At 38.2% G+C, this 18,952-nt stretch overlaps 1 protein-coding gene across 1 annotated transcript; it reads left to right on the top strand.

Moving 5' to 3' along the window:
* The first annotated feature begins 1,381 nt into the window (after window positions 1-1,381).
* Window positions 1,382-16,345, top strand: LOC144644703 (uncharacterized). The gene is made up of 14 exons (XM_078504231.1): window positions 1,382-1,531; window positions 2,592-2,840; window positions 4,198-5,604; window positions 7,014-7,268; window positions 7,748-7,891; window positions 8,444-8,539; window positions 8,639-8,736; window positions 9,642-9,700; window positions 10,203-10,281; window positions 10,695-10,800; window positions 11,653-11,767; window positions 12,614-12,768; window positions 13,628-13,742; window positions 14,366-16,345. Exons 1-14 carry the CDS (start codon window positions 1,397-1,399, stop codon window positions 14,569-14,571), a joined length of 3,219 nt encoding a protein of 1,072 aa, XP_078360357.1. The 5' UTR covers window positions 1,382-1,396; the 3' UTR covers window positions 14,572-16,345.
* Window positions 16,346-18,952: the final 2,607 nt, after the last annotated feature.

Raw genomic sequence — 18,952 nt, 5'->3', positions numbered from 1 at the left:
TTTTGAATCAGGTGCTCGAAGCGTTGCTTGGATGTTGTAGTTCACTTACACCCTTTTCACAATCTGGCATTTTTCTTTATGGTCATTCATTTTGACATATCATTTAATCAGTATTTACTACCATACACCAGAACAAAGGAGAATGCCCAATTGTACCAAGGGCGGTAAAATTGTATCACAAAACGGATGCACTTTTGTGTGGCCCACGTTGAAAAGGGGGTGACAGCTTTATAAAAGCTAGATAGCAGGACTTCGCAGTTTCCTTTTAATACGGCTGTTGGGTGACGATTCAAACAACGGAGTGTATCAGGAAGGAACTGAACGGCATAAGAAGCCCTAATGTGGCGCATCCCCCTTGTACTACAGGGACCCCCTCCCTTCTTTTTTTTGTTAGTCCGTCGAGCGTGACACAAAAAAAAGCCAAAATAGACGCCAAAATGGGGCAGATTCACTTCGCCATTTTTCCACTAAATGTATGAAAAAAGGGTGAAAATATTTAGTATTTAGGTGTTGAAATACTGAATTGTTACGAAATTTCTTTCCAGAGCAAAAATATGGCAAATTGTGAATTACACGGTGTTTTCTTGGCCACGATTCGTTGATTACTTTTGTCGGTATTTTGATCATATTTTGCTTCTTGAATTGGAGCCAAAACAAAGTGCGTTGTCCCGGGTAGGCGAGCTGTCCCTTAACCGTATTCATTGAATATTGGTAGCTAGGGTTACTCTAGCGCCATAGTAACCCTACCTGCCTTGTTAACACGTCGTTGAGATAAAGAAAAAATGTGCGAATGCAAAATGGGTAACTCACGGCAATTGCTTGGGTAACCCAAGCACTGCACTGGGGTTTCCCTACCTCCTTGACCGGCTGCCGGTAGTTTTGAAATTTTCCTTTTGACAAATTTTTGGGGATCATTTAGGCCACTTCATCGACAATGCAAATCCAAGTTGCCAGTTAAATCCTGTTTGAAAATGAAACGGCGACTCCTTGTCCAGAACTATTCAAAGATCTTCAAATAGAAATCAGTTTCATTTGCATGAAAATGACACGTGCACTCGTGCAGGTCAATGGATGTTAATGGTTTAGCAGCCGACATGTCGACGAACACTTGTTTTACGCACGGCGGACGCAGCAAAAGTACAAAATGGAAGTCAGAAATGGCCTGAGCTTATCAACAAAGGATCTGCTAAGTTCTCCAAAGCTATTTCAGTAAATAAAAACGATATTAAAATATAAAGTTGTCAAAGTTTAGTTTTCGTACCTTTGACGACGCGAAACTCTTTCGTAGACCAGCAGTTTGTTGAACTCTTGGTTGAACGAAATAAAAATTGCCGCCATTTTTCTACGGCCGTGAAGGACTGGTTCTACAAGCTTTATTTGGTTTTGTTGACCAAATATGGAAGACTTCCTTCGCAGCTCGATGTTCAGCCAGTGTGCAAATGATTCGATTTCTTTGTACAGTTTGTTGTGTTCAGTATTTAAAAGACACTTTGTGAACGTACCCATGAATGATGAAAAGCAGGAATCAGAGGTATGATAGAGTGTCCCTGTCTTTGGGAATAAAAATTTATATATGTTTCACTTCAGCATTGCTTCCGAGTAGCGTTTGAGTTTCCACCGTATCAAGTTCGAGCGAATTTAGTGCCGATTTCAGCTATTTATTTCAGGTCACCTATAGCCATTAGGGCTAACAAAAATTTCTTCCTCAGCTCGTAAGCGGCCTATTTCTTAGTTTAGTTATCATGTTGTGTGGCTTGGCGAACTTTAATAGAGGAGTGAATCACTGGGCTGAGTTCACTGTATTAAAGCTCGTGACTGCATGTGCGTGCTTGGCCATCATGCAGTTTAATTTAATATTCAAAACATAAACAAATACATGTACGTTGTATTAGTTTCCTGGTAAGGCTTAAATCCTGGTTTGCTGGCTTTATTTTATCTACAAACGTTCAGTAATATATCTTGTGCAATGGTACCCCCCCCCCCCCCTCCTCCCCCTCATCCCTCTTCACATAACACAGCTTCAGGGGTTTTAATTTGTTCTGCCAATATGAGATGAAGTGCAAACATGGAAACATGCAGTGTCTTTGTGGGTTATAATAATAATATTCAGGCTTATTCGAATGAAATTTAATTTAGATAAACATTTAAGGATAAAAATTAGCGTGAAAGGTTTAACACCACACTTCGACGTTGCCATGAGTAACGTAATAAAAGATGTCATGGCAACACCAAGGTCTATTAAACTCTTGTGGTTTAAGCCAATTTTGATTGTCAATTTGTGGGTTCATTCATATCCATCTGGTGTTTTATGCTCAAGAAATTATGGCAGTGTCGGCCGTTTAGAGAAAACGAAAGCAGTTTGCGGTCTAGGAAGAACAAAATAATATGGCAGTTTGCAGTATGTATGACACCCAATAATGGACCCTCACATCAAAACGTGTTTTGAAAACTTTTCTTGCCAATTTTTATCTGTAAATCGGCCTTAGCACATGTATAACCAATCAGATAAGAGGTTAGGCTACTGCATTTTACAAACAATTTATTGTGCATCTTTATTCTGATTTTGTCTGTGTACACGTTTCTTTTTGCAGAAATCCATTTCAAGTTCCAAACTCTCAGCTACAGTTCCCGCATTTGTGCCTGGGATAGCATACACTGGACCGACATCTCCTAGTAATCTTGTTATCAACTCTAACCTTTCACCCCTAGTACCTGAGTTTAAGCCTTCAGTTGCTCTTACATCTTATACTTTTCCACCTTATGAGCCTGTACACAATTTACACTACCAGTACCATGGTAAACAATTATATGTTGCCAGGCAAGAAAATATTGAGCAACAAGTAAGTCATCAAGACTTTTATATACAAACACTTTCATAATTACATGTAAGTACAGTAAAATTAACCCCCTTCCGGGTAACTCAAACTCTGAAGGGAAACGAAAAACAGGTCGAGTTAGGTGGGTTTCAAGTCATCAGGGTCAATTGAATAATTATTTAATTTGCCATTACCGGTAGTTAATAATTGACAGTTTACTGATTTTTTAGCACTTCAGTATACAGTACAGTGGAAGTTAAACTTATCTCGTCAGAAACTCTAGTTAACACAATCATAAATTCTTATGATAAGAGTGGAAAAAGGCTGTCAAATAGTAATCTGTTTGTTGCTTTAATAAATGGGCATCTTTGGCAAGTTGCATGAACCTGAACTCCAGTTATCGGGGTAAATTTTAACCAAGTTTTGATCAAGGGAATTAAAGGAAATTTAATTCAAGTTAGCAGGGTTTTCAAGTTAACTGAGTAAAAATGACTGACAAGTGAGGTCAAATCCAAGGGAAATGGAAGTTAGTTTGAGTTAGCGGGGCTGTTCTGACCAGTTATCCAAGTTCGAGTTACCGGGATTCAACTGTAAATGTTATTAGGAAACAGGCAGTTTTCACTCTAATCATATAGTTCCTGATTTTCTACACCACATCATTTTTGAGTACAGTCAACTCTCTCTGAGCAGACACTTTTATGACTTCAGGACACTTGGTGTTGGTCCTGTTCCTGCTGTTTTCAGTCATTTTACTAAATTCCCTATAAAATGGACTCATCCCTAAGATGGATGGTTTGAGCCGGTCCCGACGGTGTCCATGTTAGAGAGAGCTGACTTTAGTCCAACCCTTCAAGTTTATTTTTTTCTTTATGGCCATTTGGCCACCGACTGCTCAAGTTTGGTTGCCGGTGAAAACTTTTACTCGCTTAATAATATTAAGCTCACACTTTCAGTCCTACTTCTCAATTTTAGTCACCAGGCTGGCGACTTTGGTTTCAATTTAGTCACCAAGTGACTTATAATAAATGATCTTAACTTGGAGGGCTGTAGTCTCAAGAAGTTTAAGCACGATTAGATTTATGGGTAGGATCGCAGGGAAGGGAATGCCCCTACATCCCCTAGGTTGTTATGGAGTGGGGTTGTGCTCTGCTATGTAGCCCCCCATTTCTTTCCTGGATTATTCTTTACTGTCTATTATTAGTAGTAGTATACATCAGTACACAGTCAAGCCTCTAGTATGCTATACTTTAAGAGGTCTCCTGTAAGAGGAAATTGATCATTTGAGTCATGATTACAGCCACACACAGAATAATGTTCATGTTCGGCATATTAACTTGTGGCGTTTAATTGTATTAATAATGGTTTAATTTGTTTTATCTAGAATGCACCTTTTCAGGCATACCAGACAAGCTTTTCACAATCCAAGAAAAGCACCAAAACAGGTAAGGGTGTTGCAACAAAGAAGATAGAAGGAAATAATAATGAAGGACAGAACAGTGGGGAAAACACCACAGGTGAAAATCTTACTGATACTGATAGCACTGTTATCACAAAGAAGAAAAAACGAAGAAGAAAGAAAAAAGAACCTAATGATTTAACACAACAGGGCCAAGAGGAACTTAACACTGAAGGCTTTACAGAGGCCAAAAAAGAATTGACTCTTACTTCAGTGAAAGATGATGCTTCCCAGACAAAGCATGAACATGCAAGCTCAAAATCAAACAGGCAATCTTCTAGTCTTGAACAAAATTCTACAACATTGCATTCCTCTTTGAACAGTTCTTCTGAAAACGCTAAAGACAGTGAAACAAATATTGGGGTCACCGCTGTTGAGAGTTTTGGTAGCCCAGATGAACAATGCAACAAAAAGCAACATACTACACCTACCTTTACTGTGAGTTACAGCGACAAAGTTAAAAGCCTAGCATCAAAGAACAATAGTAGCCATAAATTGGCTACAGAAAAGTCTTGGGAAAAGGATTTTTCTCCAGATAGTTCCAGTGTTAAAGACAAACATAACCAGGACTCTCAATTCGATGCTGGCCAAGGTACATTGGCTAATAACCTAAATCACGGTGACATTAGAGAGTTGAAAGGTGGGAGAAGAACAGGGGAAGAAAGGGGGTATAATAGATTAAAAGATGGTGAGCCATCAAAATCACAAACTAGAAAGGTAGAACAGATTCCAAGGACAGGAAAGCAAATGGGAAGAAATAATAGTTTTAAAAAAATGACATGTGACGATGATGACAACTGGAGGCTTAAAAGGGATGATGCAAAAGTTGTAGATTCTACTGATTCAAGCAGAACAGAGGCACTTAAGAAATGGGACATCAAGAATCTGAATAATGAGCCTCTAAAGAAGAGACCTTATCAAGCTGAAGTAGATGTGGATTCAAGGAAATTTGACAAAGGTGGTAAACATGAAAAATCTGTTGGTCACATTGTTATAGATGTAGTGGGCAAGTCTTCAAAGAAGCAGCAAAATTCATGTGAATTTAGTTCAGGTTCAAACACAAATGAGGCATGTAGCAAATTGCCTAGCTCTGATAGTGACTTGCAAAGTGGCTCTCAAAGAACAGACGATCAAACAAACACATTGTCTGTTGCTCCTTCAAACAGTAGGATATTAGAAGGCGAGTTTCCTGATTTACGTGATAGTGTGAAAATTAAAAGACCGTCAGCTGTAGACAAGAGAACAGTAAATCATCAAGAGATGACTAGCCCTCCAAAGCCTTCGGCTCCTATGTCTTACAGCGCAGTGTTACAGACAGCACCTCGACCTAAGGTGAGTTTAAGACTTACATCGTTAAATTCCACTCCAAAGTACACTACAGTTCTGTGAGTAATGACCCAACAACAGTAGCAACTTTAACAGAATTTTTTCTGGTTTCTTTCTTTGCAATTTCTTTAATTGCATTTCACTGTGAGGATCATTTCTTCACTTAACATCTCATCTGCAGGTCACATACACAAATTAATATAATTATACTTTACGTTATAACTAGTAGTTCTCACTATAAAGCTGCCCCCGCCTTTTTATAATTTGTTTTACATCATTCTAAGTTTAGTGGAGTCTTTTTGTCGCTTTTAATTATTGATGCCGATGGACTACACAATAAGACTTCTTTTTTTACTGTGCAATGTACGTCACGACTGACATTGTTTGCTGCAGAATTTCTTGTTGTGTGACACCGTTGCGTCCAAAAAATATTCACAAGTTCAAGTCGAATATATCACCTAGCGCGCGGAACTAACTCCTAGCGGAAATAACACATAACACATTATTCGTGGTGACAACACGCAAGCTTTATATTCCCGGGCTTATAACATTCAAAATAATATTCACAAGTTCAAGTCGAATATATCACCTAGCGCACGGAACTAACTCCCAGCGGAAATAACACATAACACATTATTCGTGGTGACAACACGTAAGCTTTATATTCCCGGGCTTATAACATTCAAAATAACTTACAATAATTTCCAGGCCAAAAAGCCCAAAAATTCCACGAGTAACAAAATATGGCACATTCAAAGATTCGAGAAAACAAACTTATTCAACCCACTCTTTGGATCAAAATTAATAATCTGACAGTTTGTTAGCGAAATGAATTACCTTGTATTACATGACAAAGTTCATGCTTTTGTTTATTACTCGTTGAAAGATGTATACGATACAGCAAACCTCCGAAAGCACTCGAACCAGCTCTTGGAACACACGTAGCCAAAAACACGAAACTAATTGCTCGAAATCTTTCGACGTATTACTATGATATTACTATAAACAACTGCTTCAAATATCACTTAACACAACCAAAGCAGAGAAACTGCTCGAACATATCTCTGAACACGCGTAAGCCAAAACCGGAAAACGAAATGCTGCTAGAAGATGGCGAAGCTCGAAGGTGACGAAACGCGACCTCGTGGTTGCAAGTTCCCGACACCACCGCGCGCGCTTGCTAAAATATTACCCGTCACGACCATGCGCGCCTATTTTCGTCAAATCGAGAACGCTTCGCCCATTACAAACACATTTCTTACTTTTTCAAGAGATATTCTTTGTCCTTGTATGTATACACCCGGGGACTCCTAGGGTGCCTCCTGAGGCCAAAACCCTGCGGGGGCAATAATTGTACAACACACGTAGTTGCAATATATCAATGAAAATTAACACATTTTACTTACATGTACTAGCCAGTTGCAGTCAGTCCTGCTTGGGAAAGCGAACATCCCACAAAACACAGGGGCTTGCTGAGGGTACCACTTCAAGCCACGGCAGATGGTGTGGAAAATGAAGCTGGGACAGAAGGAGCCAAACAAAAGAAAAAGAAGAAGAAAAAGAAAAAGAAAACTAAAGAGTCTGGAGATAAACCTCAAGAGAATGCCACACCAAAAAGAACTGAAAAGCCAATTCAGTTTGACCTTGGTGTAATGCTTCAAACAATTTCAGTAAGAGTGTATTTTGTTTTGGTACAATACTAAACGGTAAACACCTGCATAGGCAAGCTTGATTTCCAGCATTTTGCATACTGCCGCTTGCATAGATCTAAGCATGATCACTTGCCGCCGATCTTAATTGGGTATTAACATGACATCATTCGTCATCAAAGGATGAAGTTTTGCAGACCGTAACGGCAACTTTCGCGTCGAAAGTTCGACACGTTCCAGTTTTGAAATGGCAAAAAGATGGGATATGAAGACTTCTCAAACTTGAGTGGTGCTACCCCTAAAAAATCCAGTTGAGCCACCTGAAATTAAACCCTACTTGTTGAGATTTTTGCACAGCAAAAATGAAAAGCAGTGAGAATAATTGTGCAAATAATTACAATTATAAGTCATAGAATAATTTTTGCTTGTTTTTTTTTTCTTTTTTGCCCATGATCAATTGGGAAACGTCAATATTAACACTGTGATTTATATTACTTTAGAATACTGGTCCCGACAGGAAACAAAGTGGCAAAAAGCATGTGATAGCCACTGGAGTGCTACCAAGTCAGCTGTCAGCTGCTTCAACCTCTGAGGTTAAACCTAGTGTGAAGAATGTACAGTTGCTCAAGAAAGCAGAAAGCAAGGTAGATGATCGATGACGGTATTTATTGCTTAATAAAGACTTATAGTTGTGTTTTTTATGGAAATATTTGGTTGGGTTCTTCAATATTGTTTAGCATTACATGCGCAACTAGAAAGTTTTAAATGGAAGTGAAGTTTTGCTACCAATGTTCAGCTGTCCATAGTCTATACAATACCTATAATGACCATAAACCATCATTCTCATCTGAAAGTCAAATTATTATTAATTATAATAATTCAAATATTGTTTGATGCCCGAAACAGGGCTTGAAATAAACTTGAATTTCAGCTTGCCCTTCAGACAAGATCTTATATTTTGCTCGTCCAGGGCAAAGTTTAGTCAACAGATGGCTTGTTTGGGCTCTTGCAGGTTGGGCAAGTGAGCATGAAATATAACTTACTTGCCCAACAGGGAAATCTACTTAACACCCTGGGTGACTGGACAAGACTTCCGTAAAGCCCTACAGAGAGTTCATTTCATTATAATTTATGTGATATTTTACTATTCACGACACTGTTCAAAATTAATACTGTTGTTAATGATTATCATATAGGTTCCTCACAATGTTCTGGACTCCACTGCTCCTGTCATAAAACGTGGCAAAGAGAGAGAAACTCCAGCAAGGAAGAAACCAAGTGCCCTGAAGAAGGTTATTCTGCATGCTTTTCTGTCTACTTCTTTCTTGCACACTAGTGTCACTATCGACAATATTATTTATTATCTAAGATGTTTGTTTGCATATTTTTAGATCATTTTGAAGGAGAGAGAAGAGAAAAAGAAAGCTAGAGAAGGAGAAACTGGAGAGGATGACAAAGAAAATGAAATTTGTTCAGGTGAAGATGATAGGTGAGTAATGGCGTACATCTGCATTTTGTTTTTCATATCAGGGTTACGTACATGCCTTGAAAGTCCTTGAATCTCAAAATAAAAAGTCCTTGAAATTGGTTTTTGTTCCTTGAAAGTCCTTGATTTTTTTATTGAGTGTCAAAAGGCTTCAAGGCAATGAGAAGATTGCCAAAACAAGCGATTTTTTTTTGTTCTTCAGCAAGCACATCAATCGTTGATTTGGGGTAAATTTTATGAAAAAAACTTGAAATTTCCAAGAAGGGTCCTGGAAAGTCTTTGAGAAGTCCTTGAATTTTTGGCCTGAAAAAGTGTACGACCCCTGTCATATACTCTTGACACTCTAACTTGTTATCAAAAAATATAATTATCAATTGTCAGTTTCAGGTAACTTTTAAATATGTACTTTTTGTAGAGCTTGTACCAGTCCTTCTTGACTGAGCTATTTTCAATTGGCATTTTTTGAGGCTATTGATTACTATGGACTGCAAGGTTCACTTTTGAAACATGCAGCAACCATACAAATATCAGGGCTGTCATTAAGGGCTGTTACCTGTAAGTGAACAGCTGTTACGGCTGAGTTCACTGCATGTTACGGGTGAAGCTGTCAATTGGTGTTACATTACACTTGCTTACAGTGTGAAATGCTGTGGGTGATAACTTCAACGTAACGGCTGCTTAAAAACTTAGTGACAGCCCTACAAATGTCATGTAATAAGTAACAGCCAAGCATGTTTTGGGACACCTTGCATTAGAGGAAATGTAAGCTGTGTCCTGATTAGGGGTGGGGAAGGGGAGGGTAAATTAATACATTAAATAATTTATTAATAAGCATCATTATGTTACTTTGTAATAATTAATTATTCATGCAATATCATCTCATAAGGTTTACATTTCAATCTTTTTAGAACATGCGAGCCTGAAGTAGAGAGTATTGTGCAGGAGGAAATGCAAAGTCCATTAGAAGGTACGGCAAACTGGACAAAAGGCAAAAATACAGTGCATATTGTGAAGATTAATATTGTAAAAGTTTGCACTTTGGTTATGAAAGTGGCCCGATAGGCTTAAAATTGCAAAAATTATCATAATTTTGGAACTCTTTCCTTGGCATTTTCAGGCATTACATGGCAAGGAAAACTCCCTTTAAAAATTCTCATATTTTTTGACTCACCTCTGTCAATTTACATATTAGCAAACAAGCCTTTTGGGCAAATCAGAGACTCATGGTATTTCTTAATTTAAAAGTTAATTGCAAGCTAACAAGAGCTGCTGCACTACGGAATTTCTTTACACACTCATAATAACCAGTTTAATTAACAATAAGTAATCAATGGTTATTGAGTGGGATACCACTCATGTGAAAATTTCATCAGTATCATGTAGTGTCTTTAAGCCATATGTGCACATAACCTTTATATTATGCAGTGTGATGTATTTACGTTAATGAAATATTGTCTGTCTTTCTGCAGATGATTCAGCTTCCCCAGAACCGTCTTCTCCAACAGATAAGGAAATAGCAGCTAAGATTCACAGCCGCAAATTTAGAGAGTGAGATTAAAATTTTAGCTAGTAATTTTCAATTACCATACATGTATTTACCCGTGTATAAGTTGACCTTTTTTACCTAAAAATTGATCCAAAAAATTGCCCTCGACTTATACATGGGTCAAAATTTTTTGACCCAAGTGCTCACCAGTTAAATAAATTGTACACAATTAGCATAACAATTGTTTTAATATGTTAACAAGCATCTAATAAAAAACAGTACAGGTTATGATGTCTTTTCGCTTTGCTATCTGTGTCATTCAATTGGCAGTTTAAGTCGAAATTCATATGATTTAAATCCTTTAAGTCCTTTGATTATCTGCCTCGCAGACAATAATACATTTTGCTGTTACCAATAAATCTTGACAATAGATCATTGCTCAGATGACTCACCTGTAAATTCATTGAATTTTCAGGTACTGTTTTCAAGTTCCTGATAAGGAGGTAGATAGTGTCGCTACTGACCTTTTAAGAGAACTTGTGCGATTTCAGGACAGACAGTTTCACAAGGATCCAGTGAAGGTGACTGTCTTACCATTATGTGGATTACACATGTATTTCAATACTAATCAGTCTGTTATTCAGTTGTTTATTACCAGCTAGTTAATTATTATCATTCTAGTTCATGTACTTATCCCTGTATTCACATTGTATTGAACATGAACAAAGCAATAAATAAAATTTCTTCAGACCATTCTTACCTGAAGGGTTTAGATTCACAATGAATATGTTTTTTTGTACATTGTGATTTACCGGTATTAAGAAAAGATCACATTAAATTTATTTGTAACTTACTATTATTACTTAGCCTACGAACAAAGATGTATTTCCGGCTGTCATTTCTCTCCGCCGAAAAGTTACTTTTCGCAGGCTACTATTATACTTGTAGAAAAAATAAGATATAGAGGATATTACATGGTTGCACGGAGATATGAAATTTATCTTCGAGTATTCAAATCAATATCTCACGAGTGAGCACAGTTTATTATATAAACTTACTAATAACGATGTTTTTGACGATTTTCCGAAGATTTCCGACCATTTTCCGAAGATTTTCAAAAAGTTGTCCGAAGGTCGTACGAATGCTTCCGAACATTTTCCGAACTTTTCCGAAAATTTCCGAAGATTGCCGAGGAAGATCCGAAGATGTTTCAACTTGTAATATCGATTTTACTTTGGCTCATTCAGCATTGAAACAGGGCAAACTTGTCAGACAACGTTTCGAAATTGATATCTTCACATGTGAAGATAACATGTTATTCTCACGTGTGAAGATATGATTTTTTCACGCGAAAGATTTCCTGGTATTTCATTGATGTTTATATAATTAATATTCATTCATGGGAAATAATTTAATATTGCTTTCTCCATCAGGCCAAAGTTAAGAGGAGATTTGTCCTTGGCCTAAGAGAGGTCAGCAAACATCTGAAGTTAAGGAAGTTGAAATGTGTCATCATATCGTCAAATGTTGAACGTATCAAATCTGCAGGTATACAAAGTCTAATCTTAACCAGTTAAATCTATAAGTTAGAGAATTTTGTGCTTAACTCTGGAGATAACACTCATTGAGTTGAGATCAACTATGTTTTACGGGATGGAGTTATTATCACCTTTGACCAATCCGACAAGCCCAGGCGTGAATCCAGGAAAAATGATGACCATTGTCCAATAACACAAGCACCAAAGGCATGAGCCTTATGTGGATGGAGTGAGGTCCGGGAGCATGTCCCCCCCCCCCCCCAGAAAACTTTTAGATTTCTACTGCCTCAGGAGCTCCCGACTCCCTAAAGTGCCATTCCCTGTTATTTTGTGACACTCAGACAAGATATTGGCAAGTTCATTTTTCCTCTGGATGAAGCTTTTGCAAGTTGGCAGATAATTTTATATTGTAATTTGATTTTTTTTAAATAAAGAAGTGTTGCATTTTATCATAAAAAAATCTGACCAATTTCTGAAAAATGTTGGAAACTGGTCTTGATCTGCACCTGAAGGCTTGGGCCCCTCCCTTAGCTCCGCCACTGCACTAAGATGAGACGGATAAAGCATTTTCAATGCTTAGCTCTAGCAGTCATTGAGTCACTTAAGCCTTACCACCACAACAAGGTGATGGCCCAGGATGGTGCTTACATCACCTACCTGTATGGTTTTTTTTATAACAACCATTGATCTGTTGGCTGTTACAAAAATGTTTCTTATGTTAAATGGGTGGCAAATTTGAATGATAGTAAACAGTTTGACATTAATATTCAGTGAAACAGCAGTGCATTGCACATTACACTTAAACTTATCTTTGATTAATGCATTTACAAAATGATGTAATTAATGTGATTGACAGGTGGCTTAGATGAAACCCTCAGTGGTATAATAACTACTTGTCAAGAAAATCAGATACCTTTGGTGTTTGCACTAAAGCGTCAGTTGTTGGGCAAAGTGCTGTTAAAGAAGGTTCCTGTCAGCATTGTTGGGATTTTCAACTATGATGGAGCACAGGTAAGTAGAGTAGCAACACAGAGCTCAAGCGAGGCATTATCTCTCGTACAGTGGAACCCCGGCTTACGGCCACCTCGTTAATACGGCCACCCCGTTATTACGGTCACTTTATTTTGTCCCGGCTAAACGCTCATACATTTCCTTATAATAACACCCCTTTAATGCGGCCACCCCGTTAATACGGCCAACGGCCACATTCTGAAATCCCAACCTGTATAATCCTTCATAAATTTACCCCGTTAGTACGGCCACTCGAACCAAATACCCATTTTTCGACCAGTTATGTTAATTTTTCCATCATGTTTATTAAAGAACAGTTGTTTAGAAGTGCAATTGAAGTAGACCCCAGGAGTAGACCAGTCATGAAATTTGACCCTACCCCGTTAATACGGCCAAATTTCCATGGCCCGTTGGTGGCCGCATTAACGGGGTTCCACTGTAGTTTACTTCCCCTTGCTTCCTCCTCCCATTGTTGCCTAAGGACACTTTCCATTAAACAGAACTGGCTGGTCAAACCGGGATATTTGAGAACAAATTAAACTACATTGTTAGTCAGTTTTTTTTTTTCTTTCTTTTTGTCTTTTTTTTTTTGTTAGTCAGTTTTGGCCTGCCGAATCAGTCAATGCATAAATATTAGACACTGTTGTGGTGGACTCGTGGGAAAATCTCTTGGAAAAGGCATTTCAAAACCACTGGACCGTCTGGCCAGTTCTGACTAATGAAAAGTGCCCTAAGAATCCTGCTGGGAAGTTCTCTAAGAGGAGTGTTATGCCCAACAGGAAAACACATTTGGACACAGAATGTTTTCCACATTAGAAGTTCTGTTCTGCAACATGCCGTATTTTTCTGTTTGACATAGGAACATTTCAAGAAACTCATTGACCTGACGCAGAAGACAAGACAGGCCTACAGTGAGAAATGGGAAGAAATCAGGGAAAAACTAGAGCTGCAGCAAAAGGAAAATCAAATAACAGGTATGTTGACTGTAATGTGACAAAACACCAACTCCAATTTTACAGTATTGTAAGTGGTATGTCTAGGTTGGCATTCGTTTAAAATCTAGAGGACAGTTCAGAATTCAAGCCATACACCCAGATTTAATCTTAGGAGTCCAAAGTTCAACTCTTTAGCTGCACTATGTAAAATCATTAGCCAGTTATTCAGTCCCCAGGCATTTCACAATATAGCTTAGTCCAGTCCCTGAACTCTCTCTTCCGCGCACCCTTTATAGGGGTTGAACCCAGGTGCGCAAAGAGAGTCCAGGATAACTTGCACGCGCCAGTTAACTTGCATGCGAGGGTAAAACCACATTTGGCAGCAATATTGAAAACGCACGCGCACAGATGACGAGTTCAACTACACGACCGTGTACTAAAGCAGGATTACCGAAAAAACTTTAAAAAAGCCTAGCTTTCCAGTCATTGTCTACTAGAAGCTAATGGCCAAAACACAAATCGCTTTCCATCAACTATTCCCAGTATTTTTCTTTTATTGTATTGGCTTTGGATGCAATTTAGCATAATTTTTTTTGCATTTATTCGCATGCTTCCCACTTTAATCTGTAATTCCTACTCTGATACTGTTCTGATGCCAACAGCTGAAACAGACAAGGCGATGGGTGCTGATGGGGAAGATACTGAAGAGCTTTCATATGGTATCACTGGGGAAGGTGCCACCATAGAGAATCACCATCCAGAGCCTACTGAAAGCAGCGATGATGAGGAGGAAAAGAACAGTGATGACAGACACAATGAAACGGATGCTGCCATCATAGAAAATGACTTGGAGATTCAGGAGTTTTAATTAACCATGCAGTGCCTTTGTAACCAGATTAGTCTGGCAACCAACCTCAGGCTATATCAATAATTTATTTAAGTGGTAGCATCAATGGGGTTAAAAAAAGTGACCACACAAAAAGATTTTAGGTTTTGGACCACAATGAATGATGGTAATAAAGTGAGCTAGAGAAAGGTGAATTTATAACGTAATTATTATAGGCAAAAAAGTCGTGAATGTAGTTTTGTAGTTTAATTAACTACTGGTAATAAAATGCAAATCCACTCTATTATAATTATACTATTCTTATTTTAAGGTATATCACACAAATTATCAAGAGAAATATCAGTAACAGAGTTATTTCATCATAAAAATTAAATGTTAATTTTATTTCATTCAGTGATTTGTAAATAAAATATATTTACAAATATATAATGGAATATATGATATATAATGAATGATGCAATAATGATTGCACAAGACTACTTTAACATCAGTACAAAATATTATCATTTTGGGTCAAATCACAGACAATTCTCTTATGGTAGAAGAGTCGGGTACATGAAGTGAGATGTCTGTCAACTAAACTAGATCTTTTTCTTGGAATTAGCAACGGAAAGATGAGGAAGTAGAAAAAAACATAGGACTTAATGTAATTCTTCTTAAATTTTTTCACATTTTTCTTTTTTTTTTCTTTTATTCAGTTTCTTTTTTAAATTTAATTTTGTAATCTATTTTTAAGGAAAGTTAGTGTGACGTCTCACGACCTTTACCGACTAAATTAAATGTAGATGTCATTTGAAATAGTTTGAATAATACTTAAAGGGGCTGTGTCACGGCTGATTGAAGTTTATTTTATTTAGTTTTGCCAAATACTCGCTATGAATCCTACTGTTTTCAAAGGAATTACTTCAGCATGAATCTAAATGACAAAAACATAGCTTCATTGAAACCAAATTCGTCTCCCGGGCGATAAAATTGAAAGTTACAAGCAAACGGGATTTACTTTGAAAACTGTTCAGCCCAACAATATTTCAAAAACCCATATCGCAATCCGTTTCAATCTTCGTCACTCTTGGCCATCCGTACCTTCTTATGTATTTTTTGTGTTATCGAAATGTCCCTTCACTGTCTTAAGAGGTTACTTTTATATTTCACTAAACCTGATGGCCATTTTCCTATCACTGACTCGGCTATGCCTAAATGTGGCTAAAATGGGTGACACAGTCCCTTTAATTATAATTTCTGAGCCCTCATTACAAGGTCACAACGCAATCTAAGCATTCAATTTCTAGATCATGTGAACAATTCCTAAATCTAATTAATGCTATGTGGGAAGGGAAGGGGGGTAGTTCAGGGATTTATTTCAATTGTCACAGAGCCTGCCATCATGTGGTAGTTTGATATTCGTAATCGTGAATGTTCAATTTCTAGTAGGAATGTATTTACATAGAACACAAAGAAGTGTTGTGGAATGCACGATATTTCGCATACTCAGTTGTGCATTAAAAGTAATTTAAAATCTGGACAACGAAAGTGGAATTTTCTTCATCGTGCTGTGATGAATATCATAAAATGTGATCGTTATGCAATCAAAGAGGAGAATTTTACTTGTTAAAATAAATTTCTGTTATGCGTATATGTTATGTACGTAAAAGTCATGCCAAAAAAGTGTAGTAAAGTGCATTAAATGGGATCGGCGGCGCAAATTTCCCTTTCGTAAACGGTCGATGCCAACGACCGTTCTGAGAAATGGCATCGACCGTTTCAAATGGCAACGACCGTTTACGAAAGGGAAATTTGCATCGGCGGCGGCGGTGGTTAAATTCGGTTTCGGTAGCATGAAACGACTAGGAGTATTTTTATTCCCCCTGGATGGGATGCTACTCCATCGCAGGTTACTCCCCAGCATTTTGTCTGGTGGCCCCAGCAATTTGTCAGTACCCATTTATACAGCTGAGTGGAGAGAGGCATTGCCGGAGAGTAAAGAGTCTCAGTACCCAAGAACACAATACAGTGAAACCTCGATTTAACGAACAGCCAAGGGACTGGGGAAATTTGTTCGTTATATCGAGGGTTTGTTATATCGAAAACCTCGATATAACGAATTTGCGGAAAAACAACCAAAATGTTCGTTATATCGAGATATAGTTAATAATTGTTTTTAACGCTGTGACGTTGCACTACCCAGTATTTAATGCTCTGAACTGTCTGAACGCCTGTCAAAAATTACATTTTAATTTCCACGTTGGTATGGGCATATGTCTTTGAAGTTGTTTTCCTGTTAGGATTAAAGTATTCTCATCCTTGTTGGCCTGTTTTACATTCATGTTTTGTCGCGTGTTAACTAAAATTCGTTATATCGAGGTACATTTTACGTTTGGGCTCCCGGATTGTTTTCGTCATATCGAGGTACGGCTTCATACGTTTTACTGTAACTTTGGACGGGCTGAAGAAAAATCGTTCGTTATACCGAGGTCTTCGTTGTATAGAGGTTCGTTAAATCGAGGTTCCACTGTACAGTTTATCTCGGCCAGGACGTTCGAACGAAGACCGTTCGATCCGGAGCCCAGCATAAAAGTGTTAAAGGATCCCGTTTTGTGCCAGTTTTAGTAGCTAAAACTATTTGTTTTACTGCGCTTCCTAAACTAGATTTCCGTCAATTTTTTGAAGGCACCCAGCCATTATTGTCCGGCCAAGGTGGTCACAGTAGTAAGGGGTTGAGTTGGGCACACGAACTAGCTAGCAGCTAGTTTGAAGTTTGCCAACGTGGCAGGAAAAGTGTATGATCCATTTGTATGGAGAGAAGCTTTGCCGGATTTCTTTTGGGTTAGGGGTGAGGTGGGTTATAAAAAGGCAAGAAATATTACGTGAATCGGCTGATTCGAAAACCCCAACGTCAGCTTCTTAAATAAAATAAGCTAAAATAAATAAATCACTTTATTTAAGTGTCAATGTATTTAGCACTGTTGTGCTAATTGAGGACAATGTAAATAACTAAACAAATACTACAAATCGAACATAAACTATTTAAAAACCCCAACTGGCAGGAGGCTCATGCAATCCATTATTTACCACGGGCAGTGGGAATGTCGAAACATGAACAGATCAGTACATACATAATCTGGCTCAAGGCAATTTCATAGGGCGCTTTCCATTCAACCAAAAATTCAGGGGATTCCGAGTTGGGAAGCTAAAGGAACAGAAATTTCCCGGAATAAAATTCCAGAATTTTTGGACAACCTCGCGAGGTTGCAATGGTGTACTATGGGACTGCTTGTGTATATAAAGAATTATATGGGAAAGTCACTGATCATTAAAAAATTGTGAAAATAACTATCTTATTTGAAATAAAGATTTCCTACCTTAAATGTGTCGTTTTCTTGTCTCTTGGGGTTAGCTTTTTCGTTGGGGTTAAGGTTTCGCGTTAGGGTTAAGATTTTGCGTTAGGGCTAAGCCTGTAGCCCTAACTCTCTAACCCCAACCCTAGGCTTTGGGGTTAGCTTTTGCGTTAGGGTCTGTAACCCTAAAACTTTAGCTGGTTTGATCATTGTTTTGAGGAACAAAAGGTTTCCTTTGTTTATCGTTTGTTAAAGAAAAGTTCCAAAGACGCCGCCAGCAAAAACCTTGTCTTTTTGCATGTGTTATTTTTCGAAAACAAAGAAAGACCAGCGAAATGAAACAGAGGACTGTGTTTAGCACACGTAAACAAACCTGCATGCGAAATTTGGAGCTGTTTTGATAATGTTCGATTTAGCCAGAAATTCAAGGGGCCGTTTTTATGCACATGCCTTCAAATTATAAGAAGATATGTCTGTGTTCGGTTCCTGGCTGTTAGCCTGAATTTTAGGGGGTCCTCTGGCTGTGCTGAGTCCTCGGGAAAGGCTGGAGTGCACAGCTTAAGGGAAGACAGGAGAAATTCAGGCTACCTAGTTTTGGCAAAACAGCATGCATCATTTTGGTTGTCCTCTTAGACAAGAAAGCAAAACAAGTGTAACCTTAGCCTAATGACATCTCACCCTGAATAAGCACATTAAGCCTTCTGTTAATCTGAAAGTTAAAGTTAGACCAATGAGAACCATAACCTTAGCCTGTTACTGACAGAAAACTTTTGTCTTAATTTACTTGAAAATTATCTGAGTACGTTTCAGTGACAGATAGAGTGGTTCTTAGAGGGGGATGGGGGCAAAGTGAAAATGCCCCCACCCTTTTGCTCAAAAACAGAAGGCCTGGAGTGAAGGTGGGCCTTTTCTTACTCCAATAAATAACCACCACTGTATTTGCCACTATGCAGACACTGTGTAATTTGGACCTTGGGCCTCATTACCCCATAAATGCAACCTTTTTAGTGCAGAATGCACTATTGTGATGGTTTGGTGGGGCTGTCGTCCGCTAAACCCCTAAAGCG

This window comes from Oculina patagonica, chromosome 2 (assembly GCF_052425735.1).
Source record: "Oculina patagonica isolate OP01 chromosome 2, crgOcupat, whole genome shotgun sequence".
NCBI classification, from domain to species: Eukaryota; Metazoa; Cnidaria; class Anthozoa; order Scleractinia; family Oculinidae; genus Oculina; species Oculina patagonica.
This window is presented reverse-complemented; position numbering and strand designations above follow the sequence as displayed.

Excerpts from the sequence above, each read along its gene's own strand:
- LOC144644703 (XM_078504231.1), top strand. The coding sequence starts at position 1,397 with ATGGAAGACTTCCTTCGCAGCTCGATGTTCAGCCAGTGTGCAAATGAT. Across the intron at positions 7,269-7,747 it reads TAATGCTTCAAACAATTTCA|AATACTGGTCCCGACAGGAA; the intron begins GTAAGAGTGTAT and ends ATATTACTTTAG. Across the intron at positions 10,282-10,694 it reads CACAGCCGCAAATTTAGAGA|GTACTGTTTTCAAGTTCCTG; the intron begins GTGAGATTAAAA and ends TTGAATTTTCAG.